Below are 25,820 nucleotides of genomic sequence, written 5' to 3'. Positions count from 1 at the left end.
CCCATGCTCTCTTATTGGAGCAAAGCTCATGTTGCGCAACATCACGAGGCACACTTTTCAGTTCAGTTTTCATTTGAACTGTTAGGAACCACTGCTCCCTAGGGACATGAAACTTCAAACAGGCATGCCATGTTTGATTTGAATATCCCTTTGGGAGTGTAGACTGGACACATGAGCAATAGTTAAATCTTTCCTTTTTATCCTATGGTTAACAATTTGGAGAACTGGTGACACTGAATTGTAATTTAAGTTCCTTGTCTGAGGATTCCTTTCTACTATTGTTTTGTTTTTGTTTGGGTTTTTTTGTTTGTTTTTTGGGGTTTATTTTGGGAGGGGGGGTTAATGATGTCCTCTTATCTAAGGTATAGTTTATTTTGGAGCAGACCATACTGTGCTCAACATCTATGCCATCAGAGCTGAATGTTATAGACTGGGTTGAAGCACTTAGAAAGATCTAACAGAAGCGAAAGCCATACTTGCCTTGGCCACAAATGAGCTATCAGCATCACAGAGTTTCTGTGTTCTCCAATTCTGAGTAAAGATCTGGCTATTAGAGAAACGAGGATAAGCATACATGAAGTTCCATTTTTAAAGAATGAGGAACGCATCACGGTTTAGTCTGTTTTCTGCTGGAATTTTGGAGCAGAAAAGGCAAGACATTTGTAGAAGTTAGATGCAAAACAGATCCACCAGAGGAGTTTCGTCTTCTTTCTGAAGAGATTGGTTAGTATGGCTTTGCTCAGTGACCATTCGTGAGGCTGAAATACATGACTGTTTCTCTATCGAGTAATTCTAGTCTCCTGTCAACTGCTCTTAAGATGTCTATGGCCACTGTTTGATTCCAGATTCTGGCTGCCTCTTACATGATGCCATTTGGTTGTCTGAACTACCACATATACTTCACTATCAGCTGATATTTTTGGGCCCCAAAATTGGAGACTCAGCTTATAAAGTCAGCATGGTGATGCCGCCTGATTTTTTTTTTTTATACCCGTCCTCCCCTCCCCCAGCATTTACCTCTACAGCAAGGCTCGGGCTGGATTTTTTTCTCCTTTCTTGGCACAATGTCAAAGTCCTGGTCTTCCCCTGCATGGCCGGGCTCTGCAGATACTTGAGCTACACCATGCAAGAAATTGGGGATGGCTCACAGGACTTGAAACTGCAAGACTTCCCCAAGTTCCTGTATCACATGACCCAAATATCTGCAAATCCTTGCCGTGCAAAGAAAGACAAGGACTTTGACACTGCACCGAGGAAGAAGAAAATATTTGGAGTCCAAGCCCTGCTGTAGAGGTAAATGAGGCTGGGAAGGGGCGATGTTGTCCTTACAAAGTGCTCCCAAACACTATGCCCCAACTTATACTCAAGTTAACAGTTTTCCCCCCTTTTTCACAGGAAAACTTAACTCAGTTATACTCAGATAAGATTATATTAGAGTATATATGATAAAACAGAGGGGGGGGGGGGGTTCAACCAATCACAAAATTCTTGTAAGTATTATATATTTCCCTTAGTTCCAGTTGCTTTAAGTAATGTTGCTTCTTCTTGATTGCATCTTGAGATATACTTCCCACTGTAAAACTTTCATGTAGTAGAAAGTGGATAAGATGTAACTGTACAGAGATACTGAAGTACCATGTGGTTATCTTTATTTGATCCACTGTTTGACTAGATCTAGAAAGACCATCTCCACTGCAGGATACACGTCCATAGCAAACTCAGATTTTCTCTGAAGCAAGAGGCTCAATGCAATTTCAAAATCATCATGGGTAGAATATTTCAGATATTGTCACACTTTTCTCCTGACTTACACCACACAAAAACATCTTGAAGATGATCATAATTTTTACTCCTTCAAGAACTAAAAGCATCTATTCATTCATAAAAATCTGATAGGATGTTATATAGGAATTTAGCATACTGTTCTGAAACAGCTTCCTCTCAAAAATGACCAAGGCTTGAGTTACACCCCAGATGTACAAAGGAAATGAACTTTCAACTTAGCTCTTTTCCCGGTTCAATAAACTAGTATAGATTAGAAAAGCAAATCTATTGAATGTGGGAGCGGGTTGGATTAAATACTCCACAGCCACTTCTTTACTCACAAAAGCAAAGAGTTATATCTCCCACATACTCTTCTGGCCATCAAGAAATTTAACGAGCATTGCTACCAATTGCTATGGAGCATAGAAGACCTCGAGGAAGTGAAATAAGGATGCCCCGGACTCACACTCCACCTCTAAATTAAAGGTTATGGACTTCAGTATCTGTTCCCCATACAAAAACAAGAAAAAGGTTTTGGAGAGGAATAATATTCCCGAACCAAGGAATAAATGGTCTGAGCAGAGTTCAAAAGATTAATCATCTTCAAATTTTGATTCTCTACAAAACCCCATCCAAGAGTAGTCAAATTCAGTTTGAAATAAGTAAGCCAGGATTGAAAGGGCACTGACCCCCTGGACACTGGAGCAATCACTGCTGAGCAGTCACACATAACATAAGCTCCGCCATACTGGGACACACCAAAGGTCCATCAAGCCTAGTATTCTGTTTCCAACAGTGGCCCATCCAGGTCACAAGTACCTGGCAAGATCCTAAAACAGTAAAACAGATTTTATGCTGATTATCCTAAAAGTAAGCAGTGGATTTTCCCCACGTCCATCTTAATAATGGCTTTTATTTAAACCCTGCTAAGCTGCTTTTACCACATTCTCTGGGTACTAATTTCAGAGTTTAATTACAAGCTGAGTGAAGAAATATTTTTTCCAATTTGTTTTAAATTTACTACTTAGTAGCTTTATTGCATGCCTCCTAGTCCTAATATTTTTGGAAAAGGTTTGGACAGCTTCCTAAAGGAAAAGTCCATAGACCATTATTAAAATGGAAGCGGAAACTCCACTGCTTATTTCTGGGATAACCAGCGTAAAATGTTTTGTACTTTTTTGGGATCTTGCCAGGTATTTGTGACCTGGGTTGGCCACTGTTGGAAACAGGATACTGGGCTTGATGGACCTTTGGTGTGTCCCAGTATGGTGATACTTATGTACTAATTACAAACTTCACCATGTCTGGTCCAACAGAAAAAAAGCAACGCTCCTTCCTCTGGGTGCGTTTGTACTTTACGTTACTTTCTTGTTGCTTTCTCACTCATGGGAATAAGTCAACTTAGGGTCAATGCAGTCAAGTCTTTACCAGTAAATTAAGATTTTTTTTCAACGTGTAAACATGTAGATAAAGATGAGCCAGTTGACATAAAATATCTGGATTGTCAGAAGGTATGTGAAAGTCCCCCTTGAGAGTCATAAGTTAGGAGGTGATCTGCCTTATTTTGTTCTTTAAAATTAGGACACCCATACATGCTTGATTTATCACTTATTCCCCACTTGTTCTTTCCTTTATATTCTTCATAAATGTGTTAACTTTTTATCATCTATAAGTCATATTTCATTCTCCCTCATTTACAATAACCATAACACAATAAAGCAAACTATCTCGAGGTGTACAATGAAATTGTATAGTAAATTGAAATGTATTCATACCTTTTAATTTCCTTTCCTTGAATACTGCCATATCAGTCCAGATAACTGGTTTGTGTCCCTTCCTGACCAGCAGATGGAGGTAGAGATACTGAATTTCTCCAATGAAATCACCACTTTAAAAGGCTGATAACTTTCAATATAAAGTATTGCCAAATCGGATTCAGACCAAAAAAAAAAAAAAAGGACTCCTACAGCACTCCTCGGAGAACCAGTGAAGAGACCCAGAAACTTAACATTACCTGACAGAACTACTGACTATTTACAATACCACCTCTAAATTCTTCAAGAATAGTGAGGAGGATTCCAGATTCCAGGGTTCCCTTAGCTGCAATCTTCCAGGGTGGGCCTTTGACTGCTACAGCAGGTTCAAAGGAAAGAAAAATTAAGACAATTAAATTGTAACATTCCTTATCATGCTATAACAGTCCAGACAACTGAGATGTACAAGAGTAGTGCTTTAGTAGGTGAGGGGCAACAAGGACCCTTGTATTTACTGCCCTGCCAAAGGCATCACCCACCTTTCACAAGCATATCAATCTTGTAGTGTTTAACAAAAAATTGTAGTAATGACCACATCACAGTCTCAAAAATATCCTCTGGCATCACTGCCTGCAATTCCGCCTATGGTGTAGCCTGAGCTCGAGTGGAGTGTGCATACAGCCTAGTTTGTACAACCTTATGCCTCAGTATGTAGACAGTTCTGAACACAGACTTAATCCAGCAAGATGTACAACTTCAGCACCTGACCTTTCTGTGGATTTTCAGAAGAGACTTGTGACCATCAAATACTGCAGCATAACTCCAACAACCAACTTGTGAATTCTCTTGGAGGGAGCCATGTCATGCTCCTCTGATAAGGATGGAAGCACAATCTGCTTTAGATGGAATGGCGAGATTATCTTGGGCAGAAAGGAACTGTCCCAAAAGCTATAGCAACAGACAAAGATCCCTACAAGAGAAGGCCTGCAGCTTCAATACATGTCTTGCCAAGCAAATCACAATCAAAAAGATGATCTTAAACAGACTCCCTGAGTGACCTGACAGTAAAGGTTCAAAATATAGATTCCTCCCCCCCCCCCAATCCCGCTAAATTAAGGGCCATATTGAGATACCAATATGGAATACCTGCCTGGAAAGGTGGACAAATGGTGCTTGATATTTTGCAAAAACTCACCACATTGGGCTGTGCTACCAGAGGAACTCTCTGACTCTCATGCTGGAAACAGGAAACAGATGCAACTTGCAACATGAAAGAGTTCAGAGCTAGTTCATGTTTTGTTTTGTTTTTTGTTACATTTGTACCCCGCGCTTTCCCACTCATGGCAGGCTCAATGCGGCTTACATGGGGCAATGGAGGGTTAAGTGACTTGCCCAGAGTCACAAGGAGCTGCCTGTGCCGGGAATCAAACTCAGTTCCTTAGTTCCCCAGGACCAAAGTCCACCACCCTAACCACTAGGCCACTCCTCCACTCAGTCCCCTTTGCAAAAAGGCTAGAACAGAAAACAGTGATGCCTTCCAAGGGGACAGTTCATGCTCCTCACACCAATGCTCAAGCCTTTTCCAAAACTCTCACACCAAAGGAGGTGGATTGCCTGTGAGCACGGAGTACAGTACAGATAACCAATGCCAAGACCTCTCCTTCCTCAAATACCACCTCTCAAGGGCCAGGCCATAAGCTAGAAGGAATCCAGTCTTGCATCATAACTGGCCCCTAAATCATAGTAACATAGTAAATGACGGCAGATAAAGACCTGTTCGGTCCATCCAGTCTGCCCAACAAGATAAACTCATTTTACATGGTATGTGATATTTTATATATATACCCAAGTTTGAGTTGTCCTTGCCATTCTCAGGCCACAGACCGTAGAAGTCTGCCCAGTACTGTTCTTGTACTAAGTTCTGAAGCTAAAGTCGAAGCCCCTTAAAATTTACACTCCAGCCCATCCCTATCCATTCAGTCACGATTAGGATGTAAACCGTAGAAGTCTGCTCCAATTACCGGCGTCGCCACCCAATCTCCGCTAAGATTCCGTGGAACCATTCCTTCTAAACATGATTCCTTTGTGTTTATCCCACACATGATTGAATTCCATTACCGTTTTAATCTCCACCACCTCCCGCGGGAGGGCATTCCACATATTCACCACCCTCTCCGTGAAAAAATACTTCCTGACATTAGTCCTGAGTCTGCCCCCCCCCCCCCCCCCCCCCTTTCAATCTCAATTCATGTCCTCTAGTTCTACCGCCTTCCCGTCTCCGGAAAAGGATCGTTTGCGGATTAATACCTTTCAAATATTTCACCGTCTGTATCATATCACCCCTGTTTCTCCTTTCCTCCAAGGTATACATGTTCAGGTCAGCAAGTCTCTCCTTGTACGGTTTGGAGCTCAAATCCCATACCATTTTGTAGCTTTTCTTTGCATCGCTTCAAGTCTTTTTACATCTTTAGCAAGATATGACCTCCTAAACTGAACACAATACTCCAAGTGGGGCCTCACCAACGACTTGTAGAGAGGCATCAACACCTCCTTTCTTCTGCTGGTAATGCCTCACTGGGCCTGACCAAGGTGATAATAGAGCACAAAGTCTCCACTCTGAAGCATGGAACCCAAACAGATGGGCTGACCTTTTTCAAGTCCAAGATAGGCAGAAAGATGCTTTTTTCTTTGGCACCATAAAATAAATGTAACGACCTTGCCCCCACTCTTGCCTTGACACTAGCTTGACTGCTCCTAGGCAGAGTACACACTGAACAGTATGCAAGAAGGCCTGCTTTTTGAGAGAAGAACCAAAGTAACACCATGAAGGTGTCAAAAACAGACCTTGCTAGCTCCAGGGCATAGCCTGGAGAACTACCTCCAGTACCCACTGATAGAAGTGCGAGGACCACTAGTGGTAGAAGAGACTGAACCTGCCACCCACTTGCACCAAGCTGACCATCACTGGGACAACTTTGGAAAAGTGGAACTGTGGAGGGGCCAGCATATCTTGCCCTCCTCTATAGGGTTTCAAGCCCTGGATAGTCACCAAGTGAGGCAAAACTGCCCCCAATCTCTTGTGCGCGCTCTGTCCCCAAAGGCAAACGTCTTCTCAAATGGTCCTCTGGAATTCACTGTAGTTGGGCTTCCACAGCTCCTTGCCAAAAACCAGTCACGCTCAAAAAGGCAGCTCGCTGAGAAATGGCTTTGGATGTGGCATTCACTTCCCAACGACATTGCCATAGCCACCTCTACTCCATAACAAGGCCACCAACCTAGAGCAAACTCAGACCAAATCATAGGGATCTGCTAGTAATACCACACAAGATTCCAGGCAAGTCATATCTCTGGGAGCTCCTACAACCAAAGGAAAAGCACTCAGGCAGAATAACCCACCCCTCTCTCTCCCGCAGACCAAGATCTAGGAGTCCAGTGCTATGGAGAAAACAGACTACTCAAGGAGATGCTCTACCTTTCTAACATGCACTCCCTTTTTGGACTCCCCACCCACCTCCACAGGGATTGTCATTATCTTGATGAACGCCATGACCAGGTTTATCCACCTTTGTCAAGCTAAACAACTTATCCAGCTCCGCTCAAGGAGGTGGGGGGGGGGGGGGGGGGGTTAAAGCCTCGTGCCATTAAAATGAATTCTGGAACTTCCCATTCCCCAAAGGCCATGTGAGAAAGGATCCTATGAAGCCGAAAAGCTTGGCAGCTTCTACAGATCCTCTAGGATAGAATTCCCATCCATCAGTTCCTGCAAATTGGGAACCAAGATCTGAAATGAAGTTGATCAAGGGACCCAACTCCTCCTGTCAGAAAAATCTGACCACAAGTCTTCCTCCTCCTTCAGGGTCAGGTCTCAGATGTCGGGGGGGGGGGGGGGTGCTGGCAGGCTCCTCAGCCAAATGGCTCCTCCTCAGAATCCTAAACTCTGTCCATGTCATTCTGCTGCAGAGACGAAAATGGCAGAGGGACCCTGTCCTTGGAAATGCACCATTCTTCTGAAAGCGTGACCATAGCTTTTCTAGGCCCTGGGATACCCAATGGGTGAGTCTCAGCCATAGGGAGGATAAAAACCCCCATTTGGACCCCTTTGAAGGGACATCAACTTGTAGTGGTGGAGGGGCTTCCGTGTTTCAATGACTAAGAGGGCTATGCTGAAGGGTTACCCATATCAGACAGGCCTCTGAGAAGAAACCAAAGTGTGTCCCAAACTGGGAGAGTGGTGAGATGGTGACCTGGAGTTCGTATGCCCAACGGCCCAGCTGCCCTCTGAGGTTCTGTCTTCTTTATGTAAATTTCCTCTCTGCAATTGCATTTTCCTTAACTGACAGGAAGGGAACAACCGGCGGTCAGCCACTGATGGCCAGCATTTTGTCCCCTGAGCAACAAGTGCGGGACCGCTGTGCATCGAACTGCCCACAGATGAAAGGGTTGGCGAGTCCTTTGATTAGCGCCGGCGAAGGAGCATCGACGCTCTTGGACCTGAAAACTCCATCACTCCCGAATTATTCAACCACCATGTCCAAAGGAGTGGAGGAGTGAGTTAGAGGCATATGCTGAAACGGAGGACATTTACTGCAGAACCCGAATCGGCGGAACCACTCCTAAACACCTCAAGAGAAATCATCTTGGAGTTTTTGGCTTCTGTGGAGGTTACACTGAATACCAACGGAAGGCGCTTCGGGACCTAACGGCAGTAGTAAATAACTTTGTTTCAGATATGATCTTATTGGAGAGTTGCATGGACAATTTGACTGAACCCTCTGAGAGTGAAAATATTGACATGACAGATGAAGTTCTGTACAAGAAAGAAGTGGTTATGATGTTGAAAATGATAATGGACCAGAAACTTTGAATAATATGGTGGATGTTTTTGTGGATGATTAATCTCAAGATTATTGTTTTTCCCAGAGTTCCAGGTATGACTCCTAAAGGTTTCCTCAGAAATATTTCCTTAATTATTACTTCGAAAGGAGTGAAGCCTGTGAAAACTGGGATTGCTTTAATCAGTGGGATTTGAATTAGAGACTTGAGTATATGTATCGTTAAATAATTTCTGGTTTTTCAAAAGAGAGTGAATGTAATCAGATGTATTATTTCTAACTAAAACCTGGACAATAACTATGTTCTCAATGAAATGAATTGACTAAAGCCGTATTTGGTCTTGAGGAAGCCAACCAGATGATCAATGTGGAATAATGTATTAGATGAGTATTATCTGGGAATAATCAGGTTAATACTATGTTTTCTTTTTTCTGTTTACTGTTTAATTGATCTCCTTGTCTTATTTCACTCTCCCTATTTTTCTTCACTTTGTGGTCTAAGAAAGAGAAAGACTGTATATAATCCATATATCTAGTTGGGATTGTTTTCTTCTTATATTGTATTAATGTGCAATCATCTCTGTATTACTGTTTGCAAGTGACCCTTGTAAAATGAAAAATTATAAATAAATGATTTATATTTTTAAAAAACCCATTTGGAAATAGCGCCCCCCCCCCCCTCCCCCAAAAAAAAAAAAAAAAATCAGTGAGCAGGGCAACCTTTTAGAACCCCAGGGACCCATGTGGTCCTTCCTTTGTGTCCCTCAAAAGAGATTTCTGCTGGGGGGGGGGGGGGCCTGTGGGACCCTAAACCCATTGTGCACCACTGTCCTTTTGTTCAGTGCACATGGCTGGACAGGCGCCAATATGGCCACTTTCACATCAAAATCAGGATCTCAGCATCCATTAGGGGCAGTAAATGTTCTGGTGACATAGAAAAAGTGCCCCCCACCCTCCAAGGGGCATTCACCGAGCCAAGTGCCAAAATCTGTACGCTTTCATTACATGCAGGGCAAAGGGACCAGGTAGCAGGTGATCAGCCACCAGCTCCTGTACACCGGCATCCCTTTGCATGAGGCAACCATAGACTTTACGCCTCTCTTCTCTCAAGCCAAAACACAACTTGTTAGGCCTATGGCTATCTGCCTCCTTCTCCTTTGGAAACATACTGACCACTGCCCATCTCTAGCTTTGCTGTTTGTTTTTTTTCAACTGAACTTTATTCCCTGGGGCCCGCAAGCCATAGCTCAGGACTGAGGCAGCAAAAAATCCTCCTGGCAAGAGCAGACCTTGGCCCTAACCCCAAGAGCTGAGGTCCTGTGGGACTCAACCTCACCGAACTCCACCCGGGAGAGTTGAGCCCATCTACTCTGTCCTACTACAGCAGCCCAACTATCTGCTGGAAGTAAAGAAATACTGAGGTTTGCCTTTGTAGTGGTAAAGTTACTGAAAGAAGTCAGTATCTCTCTAATCCATCTGTTGGTTGAGAAGAGACACAACTCAATTGTTTGGCCTGGTATGGCGGGATAATGAAATGTGATTAAAACAAACTTAAGACAGTGCAAACAAAATAAAGGGGGGGGGAAGGAATGGGACTTGACATACCGCTTTTCTGAGGTTTTTGCAACTACATTCAAAGCAGTTTACATATTATATACAGGTACTTATTTGTACCTGGGGCAATGGAGGGTTAAGTGACCTGCCCAGAGTCACAAGGAGCTACAGTGGGAATCGAACCCAGTTCCCCAGGATCAAAGTACGCTGCGCTAACCACTTACCTCAGAAACTTTTTAAGGGGACTAAGAAGACCTGACTAGAACTAATGTTATGTTAGCAATCCACAAAGCAAAACACCACCTAAGAAAGTATCAGCATATAGCATTAGGAAACATGCTTGGCATCTCAACAAACAAAAAAAAAAAAGACTGTGGTGGCCCATGAAGCTGTACAGTTGAAGAATGTCATTCACTGAAGACTCCTCATCTTGCTTTTCCCTTAGACAATTCCTCTTTTAAAAGTAGTCCAAAATAACTGTCTTTTTGCAACTCTGGTTTTATGCTTAGTTGGTAATGTATGTCACAGAATTAACCTCCACAATCCCCTAACAATGTGTAATTTTCTTTTTACCAATCCTCAGGCCTTAATTTGGAATTCATTTTTAAAGCTTTAAACTGCCAATAGCAACCAATTTAAACTACAATGTAGTACACAGAGGTCATAAATCTTGCTAAGTCCAAAAGGTGATTTAAAAAGAAAAATCTGAATGCAAGATCCATTCTGTGGGAAGACACAATCAAATATGTATTTACTATTTGGGATCTATTACCCCACCAATAAAAAAATTTCAGTATTTCTAACTCAATTTAACATGCTTTCAATTATCATGATGTGCAAGCAAGAAGTTAAACACTAAAGAATTTTCTATTTAAAAGTTAGCAACTAACTGATATGCTGTGAACTACTTATATGAAAGAAGATATACAATTTAAAAAAAAAAAGGGACTTGTGCAACAGATTGTTTTATACAGGCACAAAACAAATGAAGTCTTTTGAATGATGCCCCAAGATATGGCATCAGAAGATCTTTTTACATAAAACTTTTAGTATTACATCTTTAATTGGAATGCGTGTTTTTTTTAATATGCACAAAGGGATTTAACCTTAATATAAAACAAGGAAATCTTACCTCTTCCCTCATCTAGTCTATGCCGTCTGTTACCACGCTGTCTCTTTTCATCTTGTCGTAACTGTAAGTGCTCCTCAATATTAACCCCAGGTACAGGTACAGCTATGAAAATTATAAAGACATTTCTGAACCTCTTAAAACAGAAATGTTACTACTGAAGATCATAGGCAGCAAAGGAAATACAATTAGAGAGCAATATATTCATGGGCCATAGTTATAAGGCCTGTAAAAAACTGAAATGTTATAGGATGACTGCACAACGAAAACACAGTATATGTCAGTTTGTTTTCAGAAATTTAAGTGATACAATACCCTATTAAGAATCTCCAGCCTCTCTGATTATATCATACTTTTCTGACAACCTCCCCCGATCTCTCTCCAATTCTCTGATCTCCAACACATTCTCCCTTTTTCTTTCCCCTTGCTCTTACAATGAAAAATCAGCCAGTTTTTCTCTAAGGACAACAACAGCTTGATATTGATAGGAGGTTCTTTCTTTCTCTATACAGTTACATTATTTACTTTGATTTTCCCTTCTGTTCCCTGTTCATAACTGACGAGTGACCTATAGATAAAACAACTCTGGTTTATTGATGGGATTTTGAAGTCACTTTCTTGACTTATACATGGGTATATACTTTGTAAGTGCTAATATCACTCCTGTCGAAATTCTGCACCAAGAAAAATCAAGTTCTGCATACATAATTTGCAGAGTTTTAAATCCTGCATCAGCTGATTGGTCTGCTACTTTGAGAGGGGTCCAAACATGTATAAATATTATTGAAGATATTGGAGCAGAAACCTCCTTTGAGGGCCACAAAGTGGGACCCAGGGGTCTTAAGTTGAAGCAGGATAACAAAACTTTTCTATGGCTGGACCCTTTGGATAATTCTGAGAAGTTTTACAGTAGGTCTGGATCAATTCTTGTTTGTTACTTCTTCAAAGATTCTAGGTTATAGCCGATAGTACCCTATCTATGTACCTTCATATAAATTCAATAGTAACTAGATCATTTTACCTTCTTAAAAAATTGAGAACTATCCACAAATATTTTGAGCAAACAGCTTTCCAACTTCTAGTACAAACTATGACATTATCAAGAGTAGACTACTGCAATGTGGTACTTGCAGGGTGTTCCACTTCTATTAGAAAGCTGCAAGTTGTTGAAAATACACCAGTGAGATTGATCTATTCATTACGTAACGAACTTCATTGGCAACCAATAAAAACCACAGTTCAAGATAAGTACTCTTGTTTTTAAAATTCAATATGGAGAAGCTCCATCTTATAAGCTGGAGTTCATAAACTTACCCGTTAAATTGTGTTCTATATATTCTACAACCTATCATTGTTATGTTTCCCTAGTAGCCTAGTGGTTAGTGCAGTGGACTCTGATCCTGTGGAACTGAGTTTGATTCCCGCTGCAGCTCCTTATGACTCTGTGCAAGTCACTTAACCATCCATTGCCCCTGGTACAAAATAAGTACCCGAATATATGTAAACCGCTTTGAATATAGTTGCAAAAACCTCAGAAAGGCGGTATATCAAGTCCCATTTCCCTTTCTCTTCTATTAGAAAGATTAGATTTAAAAGGATTCTTTCATCCTCCTTTTATTATCAGGCAATTTCTATTTGGAATTCATTGTTTTTATTGATAAGATCTAGTAGAAACTATCTAAATTTAAAGATTTGTTTAAAATATGTATTTAGCCAGACAAGTGTTTGTTTTTAATAGTTAGGACTATAAAATGTAATTCCTGGGTGATATGACCCTAGCTTCTTGCTTTGTAATCCATAATGAACTTTTGGTATATGAGGAATATAAGTTTCTGTATAATGTAATGTCATTTAACTATATACTTTGGGCAACAGAAATTAAGGGGGAAAATGTAAATAGCCCACATTATTTCAAACAGATAGGCACTATAATAAACCCCTCCCTCCACAAACAGATAGCAGCTACTGTTCAACAGAACCACTGATGTTTGCCTTTTATAGTGCAGACTTTGCGTAGAATTCCCCAGTTGCGCAGAATTCAATATTACTTTGCACAATATGCGTTCTTCTCCTGCCGGCTGCTACCCAGCCTACCTGAGCATAGCAAGCCTTGGTGGTTAGTGGCCTCTTCAGGGGCAGGAAAGAACCCCACTCTTTCCTGCCCTGCTGCCACTGCTCTCTTGCAAGTGCTGTGCTTTTTCAAAATGGATGCCGAGACTTCAAGCGGTAATCTCGTGAAAGTATTGAAGTCTCAGTGGCCAGTTGGAAAAAACATGGAAGCAGTGAGAGAGCTGCGGAAATTAACAAGAAAGAAAGAGGGGGGGGGGGGGGTTCTCTCCTGCTGCAGCTCCTTCTCTCCTTCTACCTCACGGGTGAGTGTAGGGATGGCTAGAGGGAGGGGCTGCAAAAAAATATGAATGGTATGTGGGTGCAGGAAAGGGGGCTGCAAACAAGGTAGACGCTATGGGTGCTGGGAAAAATATGGATGGTATCTGTGTACAGGGAAAGGGGGCTGTAATATTGGTTAGATTATGCCAAATAAACTTGCAGAATTTGCTAATTTTGTGTGCAGAATGTTTCAAAATTTGTAAACTGTGCACAGAATTTTGAAATTTTCTGCGCTGAATTTTGATTTTTTTTTTTGGCACAGAATTCTGGCAGGAGTAATATTAGCACCTACAAAGTATATACCGTATATACTCAAGTATAAGTGGAGAAAAAGTAAATAACCTAACTGTATAGAGGAAGAAGGAACCTCCAATCAATAAATGAGGAAAAGAGTTCAGTGATAAATACACACAAAACAAAGGGAAACGGCCCCTGAAAAAAAATCTCCGTCATAGGTCAGAAAAACTCCAGTACAAAAAAAAAAATCTAAAATTCAAAAATATCCCAATAAAAACAGTGCCAGTTAAAGCACTTCACTGCAACAGTGACAAAAGCAGTTAAAGATTAAATATAGATCGGTATAAGCAATTGTGAGATCACTTAACTTAAAGGGAGGTTGGTATACAGACGATTCCAACCTAGCGCAAGAGGAATTTAACAGCCAAACCATTCCCAACAGGAGTCCTGTTTCACAGAAAATTTTATTCGGATATTTTTCAATTTTGCTTTTTTTGTTGTTGTTGCTGTTTTTTTTTTTTTTTTTGTAATGGTGTTCTTCTGAGCTATGACACTCTCAGGGGCTATGTTCCCCTGTATATTTTGTGTATTTATCACCGAGGTATTTTCTCCATTTATTGAGGTTCTTTCACAGTTGGGTTATTTACTTTGTTCACCCATCAATGTAATAGCACTCCTGCTATTGTTAGCTTTACAAAAGTATGGTAAACAGACTTTGGCTGTGCTGAAGTTGCTTGAAAGGATACAGACAATGCTATATGTGTGTCTAGTGTGAGAAGAACTTTTAATTCAGAGTGAGCTTGCACAGTGCTCTAATCAAAGAGAAGAGGTTTGAAAGACATGTGCAAGTGAGACTGTGAAGTGATAAAAATAAATGGTAGTGATCATTTAAAATCTGTAAACATTCTGGCTAGTTGAAAGTTTGTGCTCAGTATGTACACTGAAAGGAGGGCACGCCTGGCAGAGAAATGTGCATGACAATTACTAGGGGACAGCTAAAAGCCACTTAACTGGCTGATGGTTCAAAGAGGAAGTTTAGCTTATACAGTATGGAAAGAGTTGGTGAGTGAAATTCTGATTGCTATTTTTTTTTGTTGTAAAAGAAAAACAACAGAAGCCTGTGTGTACTAAGAAATACTGATCCATAAATAAACATTCTCCTTGGATAGAGCAGGTGAGTGACTTGTGAAAATATATTTTACTTTAGTGAACTTGTCAAAGTTTAGAATGAGAGGTTTACTGGTGAGGGATAAATATATAATCCTCACATACTGAAATCTGATGATTTAGCTGCTTCCTTTTGAAGTCTGTTCTGATCCTGCTGAAATCAGTGAAGCTGTGGGCTATGGAAAAGGGGAGGTGGGTTTGAGAAAGGCGGGGGAGAGAGAGAGAGAGAGAGAGGAAGCAGTGTTGGATCGGGAGGCGGAGGGGAGGAAGAGGGAACAATGTGGGACTCAGAGTCGACTTATACACGTGTCAGTATTTTTGGCCATTTTTAGTCCTAAAACCTCCCTGAAAACCCACTTATTTAGTATTGCCTATTCTTAACTGCCACGGCTGTACATAAGTAATGACACAGTGGGAAAAGACCAAGGGTCCATCGAGCCCAGCATACTATCCATGACAGCGGCCAATCCAGGCCAAGGGCACCTGGCAAACTTCCCAAACGTACAAACATTCTTTACATGTTATTCCTGGAATTGTGGATTTTTCCCAAGTCCATTTAGTAGCAGTTTATGGACTTGTCCTTTAGGAATCCGTCTAACCCCTTTTTAAACTCTGCCACGCAAACTGCCTTCACCACATTCTCCGGCAACGAATTCCAGAGTTTAATTATGCATTGGGTTTAGAAACATTTTCTCCAATTTGTTTTAAATTTACTGAACTGTAGTTTCATCGCATGCCCCCTAGTCCTAGTATTTTTGGAAAGCGTGAACAGACGCTTCACATCCACCTGTTCTACTCCACTCTACTTTATATACCTCTATCATGTCTCCCCTCAGCCGTCTCTTCTCCAAGCTGAAAAGCCCTAGCCTCCTTAGTCTTTCTTCATAGGGAAGTCGTCCCATTCCCGCTATCATTTTAGTTGCCCTTCGCTGCACCTTTTCCATTTCCACTATATCTTTCTTCAGATGCGGCGACCAGAATTGAACACAATACTCAAGGTGCGGTCGCACCATGGAGCGATATAACAGCATTATAACATCCTCACACCTGTTTTCCATACCTTTCCTAATACCCAACATTCTATTCGCTTTCCGAGCCGCAGCAGCACACTGAGAAGGTTTCAGTGTATTATCGACGACTACTACTACTACTACTACTTAACATTTCTATAGCGCTGCCAGGGTTACGCAGCGCTGTACAAGTTTAGACAAGGGGAAGGACAGTCCCTGCTCAAGAGAGCTTACAATCTAAAGGTAATAAGCTATGTAGTCAATGTATGTATCTGGAATGGGGAAGGTGGTTAGGCGCCAAAAGCAAGGGAGAAGACATGGGCCTTGAGTAAGGACTTGAAAATGGGCAGGGAGGGCACACGGCGTATGAGCTCAGGAAGTCTGTTCCAGGCATAAGGTGAGGCGAGGCACAAGGGGCGGAGTCTGGAATTAGCGGTGGTGGAGAAGGGTACAGATAGGAGTGATTTGTCCTGAGAGCGGAGGTTACGGGTTACGACGACACCCAGATCCCTTTCTTGGTCCGTAACTCCTAACGTGGAACCTTGCATGACGTAGCTATAATTCGGGTTCTTTTTTCCCACATGCATCACCTTGCACTTGCTCACATTAAACGTCATCTGCCATCCTGTTCAGAAGGAATGGATCCTCAGGAGCTTAGCCGAGATTGGGTGGCAAGAGCCAGTAGTGGGAGGCGGGGATAGTGCTGGGCAGACTTCTACGGTCTGAGCCAGAGCCGGTGGTGGGGGGCAGGACTGGTGGTTGGGAGGCGGGGATACTGTTGGGCAGACTTATACTGTCTGTGCCAGAGCCGGTAGTGGGAGGCGGGGATAGTGTTGGGCAGACTTCTACGGTCTGTGCCAGAGCCTGTGGTGGGAGGCGGGGCTGGTGGTTGGGGGCGGGGATAGTGCTGGGCAGACTTATACGGTCTGTGCCCTGAAAAAGACAGATACAAATCAAGGTAAGGTATACACAAAATGTGGCACATATGAGTTATCTTGTTGGGCAGACTGGATGGACCGTGCAGGTCTTTTTCTGCTGTCATCTACTATGGTACTATGTTATTATATTACTATCTAGCCGCCCAGTCTCGTAAGGTCCTTCTGTAATTTTTCACAATCATGTTGCGAGTTAACGACTTTGAATAACTTTGTGTCATCAGCAAATTTAATTACCTCGCTAGTTACTCCCATCTCTAAATCATTTATAAATATATTAAAAAGCAGTGGTCCTAGCACAGACCCCTGAGGAACCTCACTAACTACCCTTCTCCATTGTGAATACTGCCCATTTAACCCCACTCTCTGTTTCCTATCCTTCAACCAGTTTTTAATCCACAATAGGACATTTCCTCCTATCCCATGACCCTCCAATTTCCTCTGTAGCCTTTCATGAGGTACCTTGTCAAACGCCTTTTGAAAATCCAGATACACAATATCAACCGGCTCCCCTTTGTCCACATGTTTGTTTACTCCTTCAAAGAATTGAAGTAAATTGGTCAGGCAAGATTTCCCCACACAAAAGCCGTGCTGACTCGGTCTCAGTAATCCATGTCCTTGGATGTGCTCTGTAATTTTGTTTTTAATAATAGCCTCTACCATTTTCCCCGGCACCGACGTCAGACTCACCGGTCTATAATTTCCCAGATCTCCCCTGGAACCTTTTTTAAAAATGGGTCTGAACTGCGCTGCTGTCCTCATATGTTTTCCCTCCCCAACCTTTTCTATAGTTATTTCTCAGTTCTCCCCTCCTTCCCTGTATTTGTGTGATTTTTGTTTCTAGCTTTCTATCCTCCTTCTCTTATATTAGATTATCCCACCTATCAAAAGGATGTCTAGGCGGTAAATTTTCTAATAAACCTGAAGCTCGATTTATACACGAGATCGACTTATAGTCGAGTATACACAGTACATTAAAACTGCCATGTACTTGAGTACATGACCAAGTGGGGCAGCAAACTTGTGAACATACATTTAACAGTACCAGGTACTAATGCTAGTTTACTCCTTCAACTGAAAAATGCCTACAGAATACCCGGTCACAGTCCAGCAAAAATACTCATGTTGTGAAAGCCCTCATGTACTTTTAGTCAAACAGAAAAGGTAGATTCTGACAAAGCTATAAACCTGGACAAATAGCTTTGAAAATCATCCTTTAGGGAGGACAATACCTCCACAACTTTCTCTCTCTCTCTCTCTCCACTAGTGCTACTAACCAGAAAGCCAATTCCATGAGGTCTGGAAACAGAAGCAAGTGCTCTGATTTCTACGCTAACAAAATACTGCATCATCCTGATGAAAGGTCAAATATTCTGCAGCCCCCTTAGGATTTGGAAGATAAGTGCAATAAATGAAAAAAAAATGAAACAACCCTGGAATGAAAGATAAAATATATCAAAGGTCCATAAAGCCTGAAGCAATGAGTGTAGTTTCTTAAAAATCAAATAACATTTCCTTACATGGAAGCAACAAAAACAACTGTTCCATCATAAGATCAAACTATTCAAAGAAAAATTGCCTAGTAAAAGTCCACATAGGTAATATCACAGTTCATGATTTATTAGATCAAAACATTTGCCTTACCTAGCAAAAGATCCAAAGGGATCATCTCTTTCACAGCATCAAGGATTCCTCTTTGTCTTGCTTCTTGACCATCCAACTCCCTCGCACAGGCCTTACAGCATCCACATACAGCACAGCCAGACTCACCTGAACCACAACCACAGATGCTATATTTAAAAAAAAAAAAAAAGGACAGAACATGTATAGCCTTGTACTGATGAAGTAAAAATTAAGCAAATTGATCATTTATTATTGTGGCAGAAAATGATTTGCCATAATGGATATGGTTCCATGAGTACTCCAAAGCTGTATAAGTAGTTAAGAAATAAGGTCAGAAAATAAAAAGGGGGGGGGGGGGGAAACAGAGTATTATAAAAAGTGAATATTAAGTGAAGACAAGACATTTATTGATGGACAACAGACAATATACATAGCTCCAAACATTCTACTAATAGTTTCTCTCTGACACGCAAAGCACACACAAAACAAAATGAACAAGATCAGCACAATGGCAGTTGCTTGTTGATACTATTGAAGAAAAGCTGCATTTTGGCTGAAAATAAATCTAGCCAACCAGAAATACCATATATCCTTGACTAAGTTGAGAATTTTGTGCTGAAAAATGCATGTGAAAAACTAGGGTCATCTTATGTACAGGTTAACGCTGTCCTGCTAAGAAAAATAATCTCCCCCCACCCCCATCAGTGCCAGCTGCAATTTGGCATCTGTGTCACCCACCCCCTGCCATGTACCTTTAAATCTCTTTTTCATACAACATCGGCACTGCAGCGGTACACCTAGGCCACCTGAGGTCTGGCTCCAGAGCACTCCCTCTGACTTGTCTCACCCATGCGGAAACAGAAGTGGAGTCAGAGGGCGCGGGACAAGTCAGAGGGTGCACCCCGGAGCAGACCTCAGGCATTCTAAGTGTGCCACACAGTGCTGGTGCTCTATAGAAGAGAGATTTAAAGGTGCACAATGAGCGTGCTGGGGCCGAGCCTGAGCCTGGTGAGTCGAAGGGTTGTACATACGCCTTTGATAGTAATAGGGACTACTCCTTGGTTGCCAAAAGTCCTTCTAGCTGAGGAGGTGGATGCAGAAGGCACCCAGCAGGAGAGAGAAGAGATGGTTATCAGTATGCTTCTTGATTAGGTCTGCAACCTCCTCAATCTTCTCTCCAAAAAGGTTATCCCCCCCCCCCCCCCCCCCAGCATTGAGCATCCGCCAACCGCTGTTGAACAGAATGCTCCAAGTCAGAAACACGCAGCCATGAGAGTCTGTGCATTGCTATACTCTGGGCAGAGATCCTGGATACCACGTCAAAAGTGTTGTAAGTGCCCCTGGCCAAGTATTTTTGACAAACCTTCAGCTGCTTGGTCAACTGGCGAAGTGACTCAGCCTGCTCTGGAGGGAGTGACTCAGCCAGGTCAATCAATTTGCACACTGAGTTTCGCAAGTAGACGCTTGTGAACAGCTGGTAGCATTGTATTCAGGAGATGAGAATTGATGCATGGAACATCTTTCTCCAAAAAGAATACAGGGTTCCATCTTCTCTACCTGGGGGCGCCACGGAATAGTGAGTGGAATTCACTTGAACAATCAAGCTTCCCACAATGTGGGCTGCCAAAATCATGGGAGCATGTCCCTCCACACACTGAATCAAAAGGTAAGCCTCTAATGCCAAAGTCACAATGGAAGTCATAAGAACATAGAACATAAGAGTAGCAATAATGGGTCAGACCAACAGTCCATCTAGCCCAGTATCCTGTTTCCAAACAGTGGCCAAGCAAGGTCACAAGTACATGGCAGAAACCCAATTATTAGCAGCATTCCATGCTACCAATCCTGGGGCAAGCAGCTGCCTTCTCATATATGTCTCAATAGCAAACTATAGATTTTTCCTCCACAAACATCCAAGCTTTTTTAAAATCCACTTACGCTAACCACTGTTACCACATCCTCCGGCAAAGAGTTCCAGAGCATAACTATTCGTTGAGTGAAAAATATTTCCTCCTATTTGTTTTTAAAGTATTTCTATGTAACTTCGAGTGTCCCCTAGTCTTTGTACTTTTGGAACGAGTAAAAAAATTGATTTCCTTCTACTCATTCTACACCACTCAGAATTTTGTAGACCTCACTCATATCTCCCCTCAGCCGTCTCTTTTCCAAGCTGAAGAGCCCTAACCTCTTTAGCCTTTCCTCATAAGAGAGGAGTTCCATCCCCTTGATCATATTGGTCGCTCTTCTTTAAATCTTTTCTAATTCCGCTATATTTTTTTTTGAGATACGGCGACCAGAACTGAACGCTATACTCAAGGTGCAGTGGCACCATGGAGCAATACAGAGGTATTATAGTATTTTTGGCCTTATTCATCATCCCTTTCATAATAATTCCTAGCATCCTGTTTCCTTGTTGGCCACCTCCACACACTGAGCAGAAGATTTCAGCGTATTATCTACAAGGACACCTACATCTTTCTTAAGTGCTGACCTGCAAGGTGGACCCTAGCATCAGGTAACTACGATTCAGAATATTTTTTCCAATGTGCATCACCTTGCATTTGTCCACATTAAATTTCATCTGCCATACGGACACCAAGTCTTCCAATTTCCTAAGGGCTTCCTCAATATTCCACAGTCCGCACGTGTTTTAACAACCTTGAATAGTTTTGCATCATCTGCAAGTTTAATCACCTCATTCGTCGTTCCAATTTCCAAATCATTTATAAATATATTAATTAGCAATGGTCACAGAGTACTGATCCCTACAGCACTCCACTGTTCACCCTCCTCCATTGAAAGAAATGACCATTTAACCCTACCCTCTCTGTTTTCTGTCCAATAATCTATTCCTAATCCACACCAGAGCCCTGCCTTCTATCCCATGACTAATTTTCTCAGGAGTCTTTTATGAGGAATTTTATCAAAAGCTTTCTGAAAATCTAGATATACTACATCAACCACCTCACCTTTATCCATATGTTTATTCACACCTTCAAAGAAAGAAGCAAATTGTTGAGGCAAGTACTTCCCTTGGCTGAACCCATGCTGACTCTGTCCCATTAAACCATGTTTTTCTATGTGTTCTGTAAACTTATTCTTTGTAAGCTCTAGCACTCTTTGCCGGAGGAGGAGGTGATAGAAGTTAGCATATCTGGGTTTTAAAAAAGGTTTGGACAAACACCTTGAGCAGTGTGAAGACAGTGAGTCCACCAACCAGAGACTGGCATCTGTCGACACCACCATCCATTGAGGAATTGCCAGCGATACTTCTTGGAGAAGCCTGTGGTCCTGAAAGCCACCAGTGCACCACCATATGTCTAGCATGCAGTGTCCACTGAAGATGTAGATTGTAGTCCTGAGAAATCGGGGACCAATGAGAAGATCCACTACTGAAGAGGTCTCATGTCAGAAAAGTACCTGCGTGTAATAAATGTAAACCGCTTTGACTGTACCATAGAAAGGCAATATACTAAATCCCATTAACCTTACCCTTTGGCCAACGGAATCATATTGAGAGTCACCGCCATGGAACCAAGAACCTGAGCAAAATCCCAGAGACTGCAACTGCAGTATGGACTGCATCTGGCCCTGAAGCTTACGCTTCCCTTGGTTCGTGAAGAAATACCATACCCTTCAGGGTGTCAAAAAGAACCCCAAAATACTCCTGAGTCTGGGAAGGGTACAGTTGGCTCTTGGAAAAACTGATGATCCAATACGAGGATTAGAGAAGACCAATCATTCGAGAGATGACTGATAGACTGTCTTGAAAGGAAGCAGATCTGATGAGCCAGTTGTCCAGATAGGGATGGACACATTCCTTCTTCTGGAGAAAAGTCAACACAATCACCATGACTTTGGAGAAGGTTCTGGGGGTTGTACAGAGAATAAAAGGCATTGCCCTGAACTGGTACTGTTGTCCCAGGATCGCAAACCTTAAGAAGAGTTGATAAGGAAGCCAGATTGGAATATGAAGATACGCTTCCTTAAAATCCAAAGATTTAAGAAATTCCGCTGGAATTTTCCGTTCAGAAACATTTCACTCGCAGGAACCTGTTCTCTTTCTTGAGATCGAGAACAGGTCAAAAGGAGCCTCCCTTCTATGGAACCACAAAATAAATGGCGTATCAGCCTGTTCCCTGTTCCGAAATGGAACAACCGCCCCCAAGGTATGAAGATTTCACAGAGTGGCAAGAACTGCCCTTTGCTTATGCAAGGATTTTCATGGGGATTCCAAGAAAAAAAAATATTTGAATTGACCAAAGACCAACCTATAACTCCCTGATAACGTCTAAGACCTACTGATCTGACCTGATTTGGGCCCATTCTTTGTGAAAGTTGGGCAGACGACCCCCTATAAGTCTGTCCAGCGCTATCCCCACCTCCCAACCACCAACCCTGCCTCCCACCACCGGCTAAGCTTCTGGGGATCCCTTCCTTCTGAGCAGGATTCCTTTATGTTTATCCCACGCATGTTTGCATTCCGTTACCGTTTTCCTCTCCACCACCTCCCACGGGAGGGCATTCCAAGCACCCACCACTCTCTCCGTGAAAAAATACTTCCTGACATTTTTCTTGAGTCTGCCCCCCTTCAATCTCATTTCATGTTCTCTCGTTCTACTGCCTTCCCATCTCCGGAAAAGGTTCGTTTGCGGATTCATACCTTTCAAATATCTGAACGTCTGTATCATATCAACTGTTTCTCCTTTCCTCCAGGGTATACATGTTCAGGTCAACAAGTCTCTCCTCATACGTCTTGTAACGCAAATCCCATACCATTCTCGTAGCTTTTCTTTGCACCACTTCCATTTTTTTAACATCCTTCACAAGATACAGCCTCCAAAACTGAACACAATACTCCAGGTGGGGCCTCACCAACGTCTTATACAGGGGTATGAAAACCTCTTTTCTTCTGCTGGTCACACCTCTCTCTATACAGCCTAGCAATCTTCTAGCTACGGCCACCGCCTTGTCACACTGTTTCATCGCCTTGTTGTGAAAAGTGATCTGGAACCCCATCATTTAGGATTACTTAGGGGGGGGAGGGGAAGAAGGAGGTGACCTGAAGGATTGTTGGGAACATCTTCTGTCAACACAAAAGGACTGTTTAGACTAAAACTTGACCCTCTGGAAAGACTGAGAATGTCCAGGTCTGTATCTCTTGGCATCTTTAAGGTGGGGCTGAGCTTGAGAGAATCTGAAAGACTATCTAGGTTTATCCTCAGGAAGACGCTCTGTTTTTGGGTCCCTTAGTCCTTAACCAATTTCTCCAAATCTTCCCCAAAGAGAAGCTTATCCTAAAAGGGATACTTCGCCAGACGCTGTTTGGAGGCAGTATCCGCAGACCAATGGTAAAGCCAGAGTCCTTGCCTCACCAATTGTTCATGCTCTAATAAGATCATACAAGTAATCTAGGTTAATCCCGTCAACATACTAGGAATTTCAAGGGAAGCCAAAGAATCCAAATCAGAAAGGGTATCAGCAGTTCACTGTACCCAACACAAACATGCCTTGGCAGCATAAGAATGACAAATAGAGACATGCAGAAACTTCTAAGAACAGTTTCAAAGAAGATTCCAATTTCCGATCCTGGATATCTTTCAGAGCTATACTGGCCTCTACTGGGAGGGTTGTTTTCTAAGCTACAGCTGCCACTATGGCATCCACCTTAGGCAGCTACAGCTTGTCTAGGTCATCCTGGGAAATAGGATAAAGGCGTGCCATAGACCTAGCCACTCACTAGCATCTGGCATCTCCCACTGCGCTATGATAAGCCCCTGCATTGCCTCGAGAACAAAAAAGATCTAGGCAGACACTTAGTACTGGCCATCATAGAATTAGATTAGGAAGGAGCTTGAGAAGCAGGAGAAGAAATATTCAAGACTTCCATAGCCTTTGCTATAAAGGAAGACAATTCCTCTCTATGAAACATGCGAACATCAGTAGGGTCATCAGTTTCATCCAGAGCAAGCTCCCAGTCCTCCAGCATATCTGCCAAGGCACAGCCTGTAGATAGTCCCCCTTGCAAAATGGGAGGAGGAGAAACCGGGTCCAAACCCAGAACAGAATCCACCTTTCTCCCCTTGGGATCTGGGCAGGGGAAGCCAACTTGCTCAGGCTACTCTCCCACACAGATAGGAAGAGACCATTTCAGTAGAAAGGCTGGATGCATAATTAGAACAAACTCTGAAAAAAGTACCAGAGAGGTAGGATCAGCAGAAAACGTTCTAGCAGAAGTAGTGGCAGACTGAGGCTGAAGAGATGAAACAGACCCTAAGGTAGATTCTCCTTCCCCACTGAGGAATATATGACAGGAGGGGAACCGCAGTGCTCTAAAATGGTTGCCAAAGATTGCTCGAGGGCAGAGCCTGCAGTCAGAACCGTGTGGGAACCTGATGTTCCCACCATTATTTCCAATGAGTAAGGCTATCTGAAGTACTAACCTCGAGCTCCAACAAGGGAAAAAAAAGTGTCTGCCACAAGAAGCTAGTTTACAAAGGGAGAGCAGGGAGAAAACAAGCCGTGGTAAGCCGGGAGCCAACAGTAATTAAGAATTTAAAGCCGTACTCACTGTCACCGGCTCTGAAGAAACAGTCAATTTCTCCGTAAGGAAGTGCTGGATTTTGTATTTATATTCAACTCTGTCCAAGTAACAGCTGTTCATAGCTAAATTACTGAGAAGGCGAGATATAAAATCTCTGTACTGACTGTTTTTTTTTTTTTTTTTTGTAATGAGTCCTGTGAGGAAGGAGAAGGTAGAGGAGGTAGAATGTGGCAGCAGCAGGCGGGAGGGAGGGGGAACCTGGTACCACAGATGTACCTCACAAGGCACCAGCAGCAGCCTTACATTACACCCCTAGGCTCAACTGAATTAGGATCTTAAAACAGGTGCCAAACACTGAAGAAATCAGAAGCTGATAAGGGACTGTCCACCGCATGCTGGAGATACAGCAATTAACTGACCAGAGGCCTCACTGTCCTATAAAAAGGCGGAGTTCAGTTGTGCTCTATCTCCACCTGCTAGTAGATGGACATAACCAATCAGTTTCTGGATTCATATGCTACTAATGACAAAGAAGAACAATTCGCATCCTGGCACCTTCAGATGCCACCCACTTGTGTGCCAAATTTATTTTTGTTTGTCAAAAGAAAAACATACTAATTTCTTCTCTAGTCATATTTTAAGTAGCTTATTAGACCTACAACACTTTAGATTCACCCCAATCATTTCGTATACTAGTATCACAGCTATCGCACTGTGAAAAATCAGACTATCATATCTAAAACAAAGCAAATTTGCAAAACTGCCCACTTCTTTAGAATCATAATAGGTCATACTTTGCATGGATTGGTCTATTTTCTTTCCAAAAGAACTTGAAAACTTTTTTTTTTTACAAGAAACAGCATTGAATTTGACCATGCTTAAT

The 25,820-nt window shown here is 42.3% G+C and overlaps 1 protein-coding gene across 1 annotated transcript in view; it reads right to left on the bottom strand.

Annotated features, from left to right (window-relative positions):
* Nucleotides 1-25,820, bottom strand: part of MYCBP2 (MYC binding protein 2) — a 937,772-nt gene that overhangs the window by 743,770 nt on the left and 168,182 nt on the right. Inside the window, 2 exon segments of the mRNA XM_030200587.1 lie at nucleotides 11,037-11,138; nucleotides 18,415-18,560. Of these exon segments, the coding sequence (XP_030056447.1) occupies nucleotides 11,037-11,138; nucleotides 18,415-18,560 (248 nt within the window).

Source organism: Microcaecilia unicolor, chromosome 4, assembly GCF_901765095.1.
Source record: "Microcaecilia unicolor chromosome 4, aMicUni1.1, whole genome shotgun sequence".
NCBI classification, from domain to species: domain Eukaryota; kingdom Metazoa; phylum Chordata; class Amphibia; order Gymnophiona; family Siphonopidae; genus Microcaecilia; species Microcaecilia unicolor.
The sequence above is the reverse complement of the archived record's forward strand: the minus strand, read 5'-3'. Positions and strand labels throughout refer to the sequence as shown.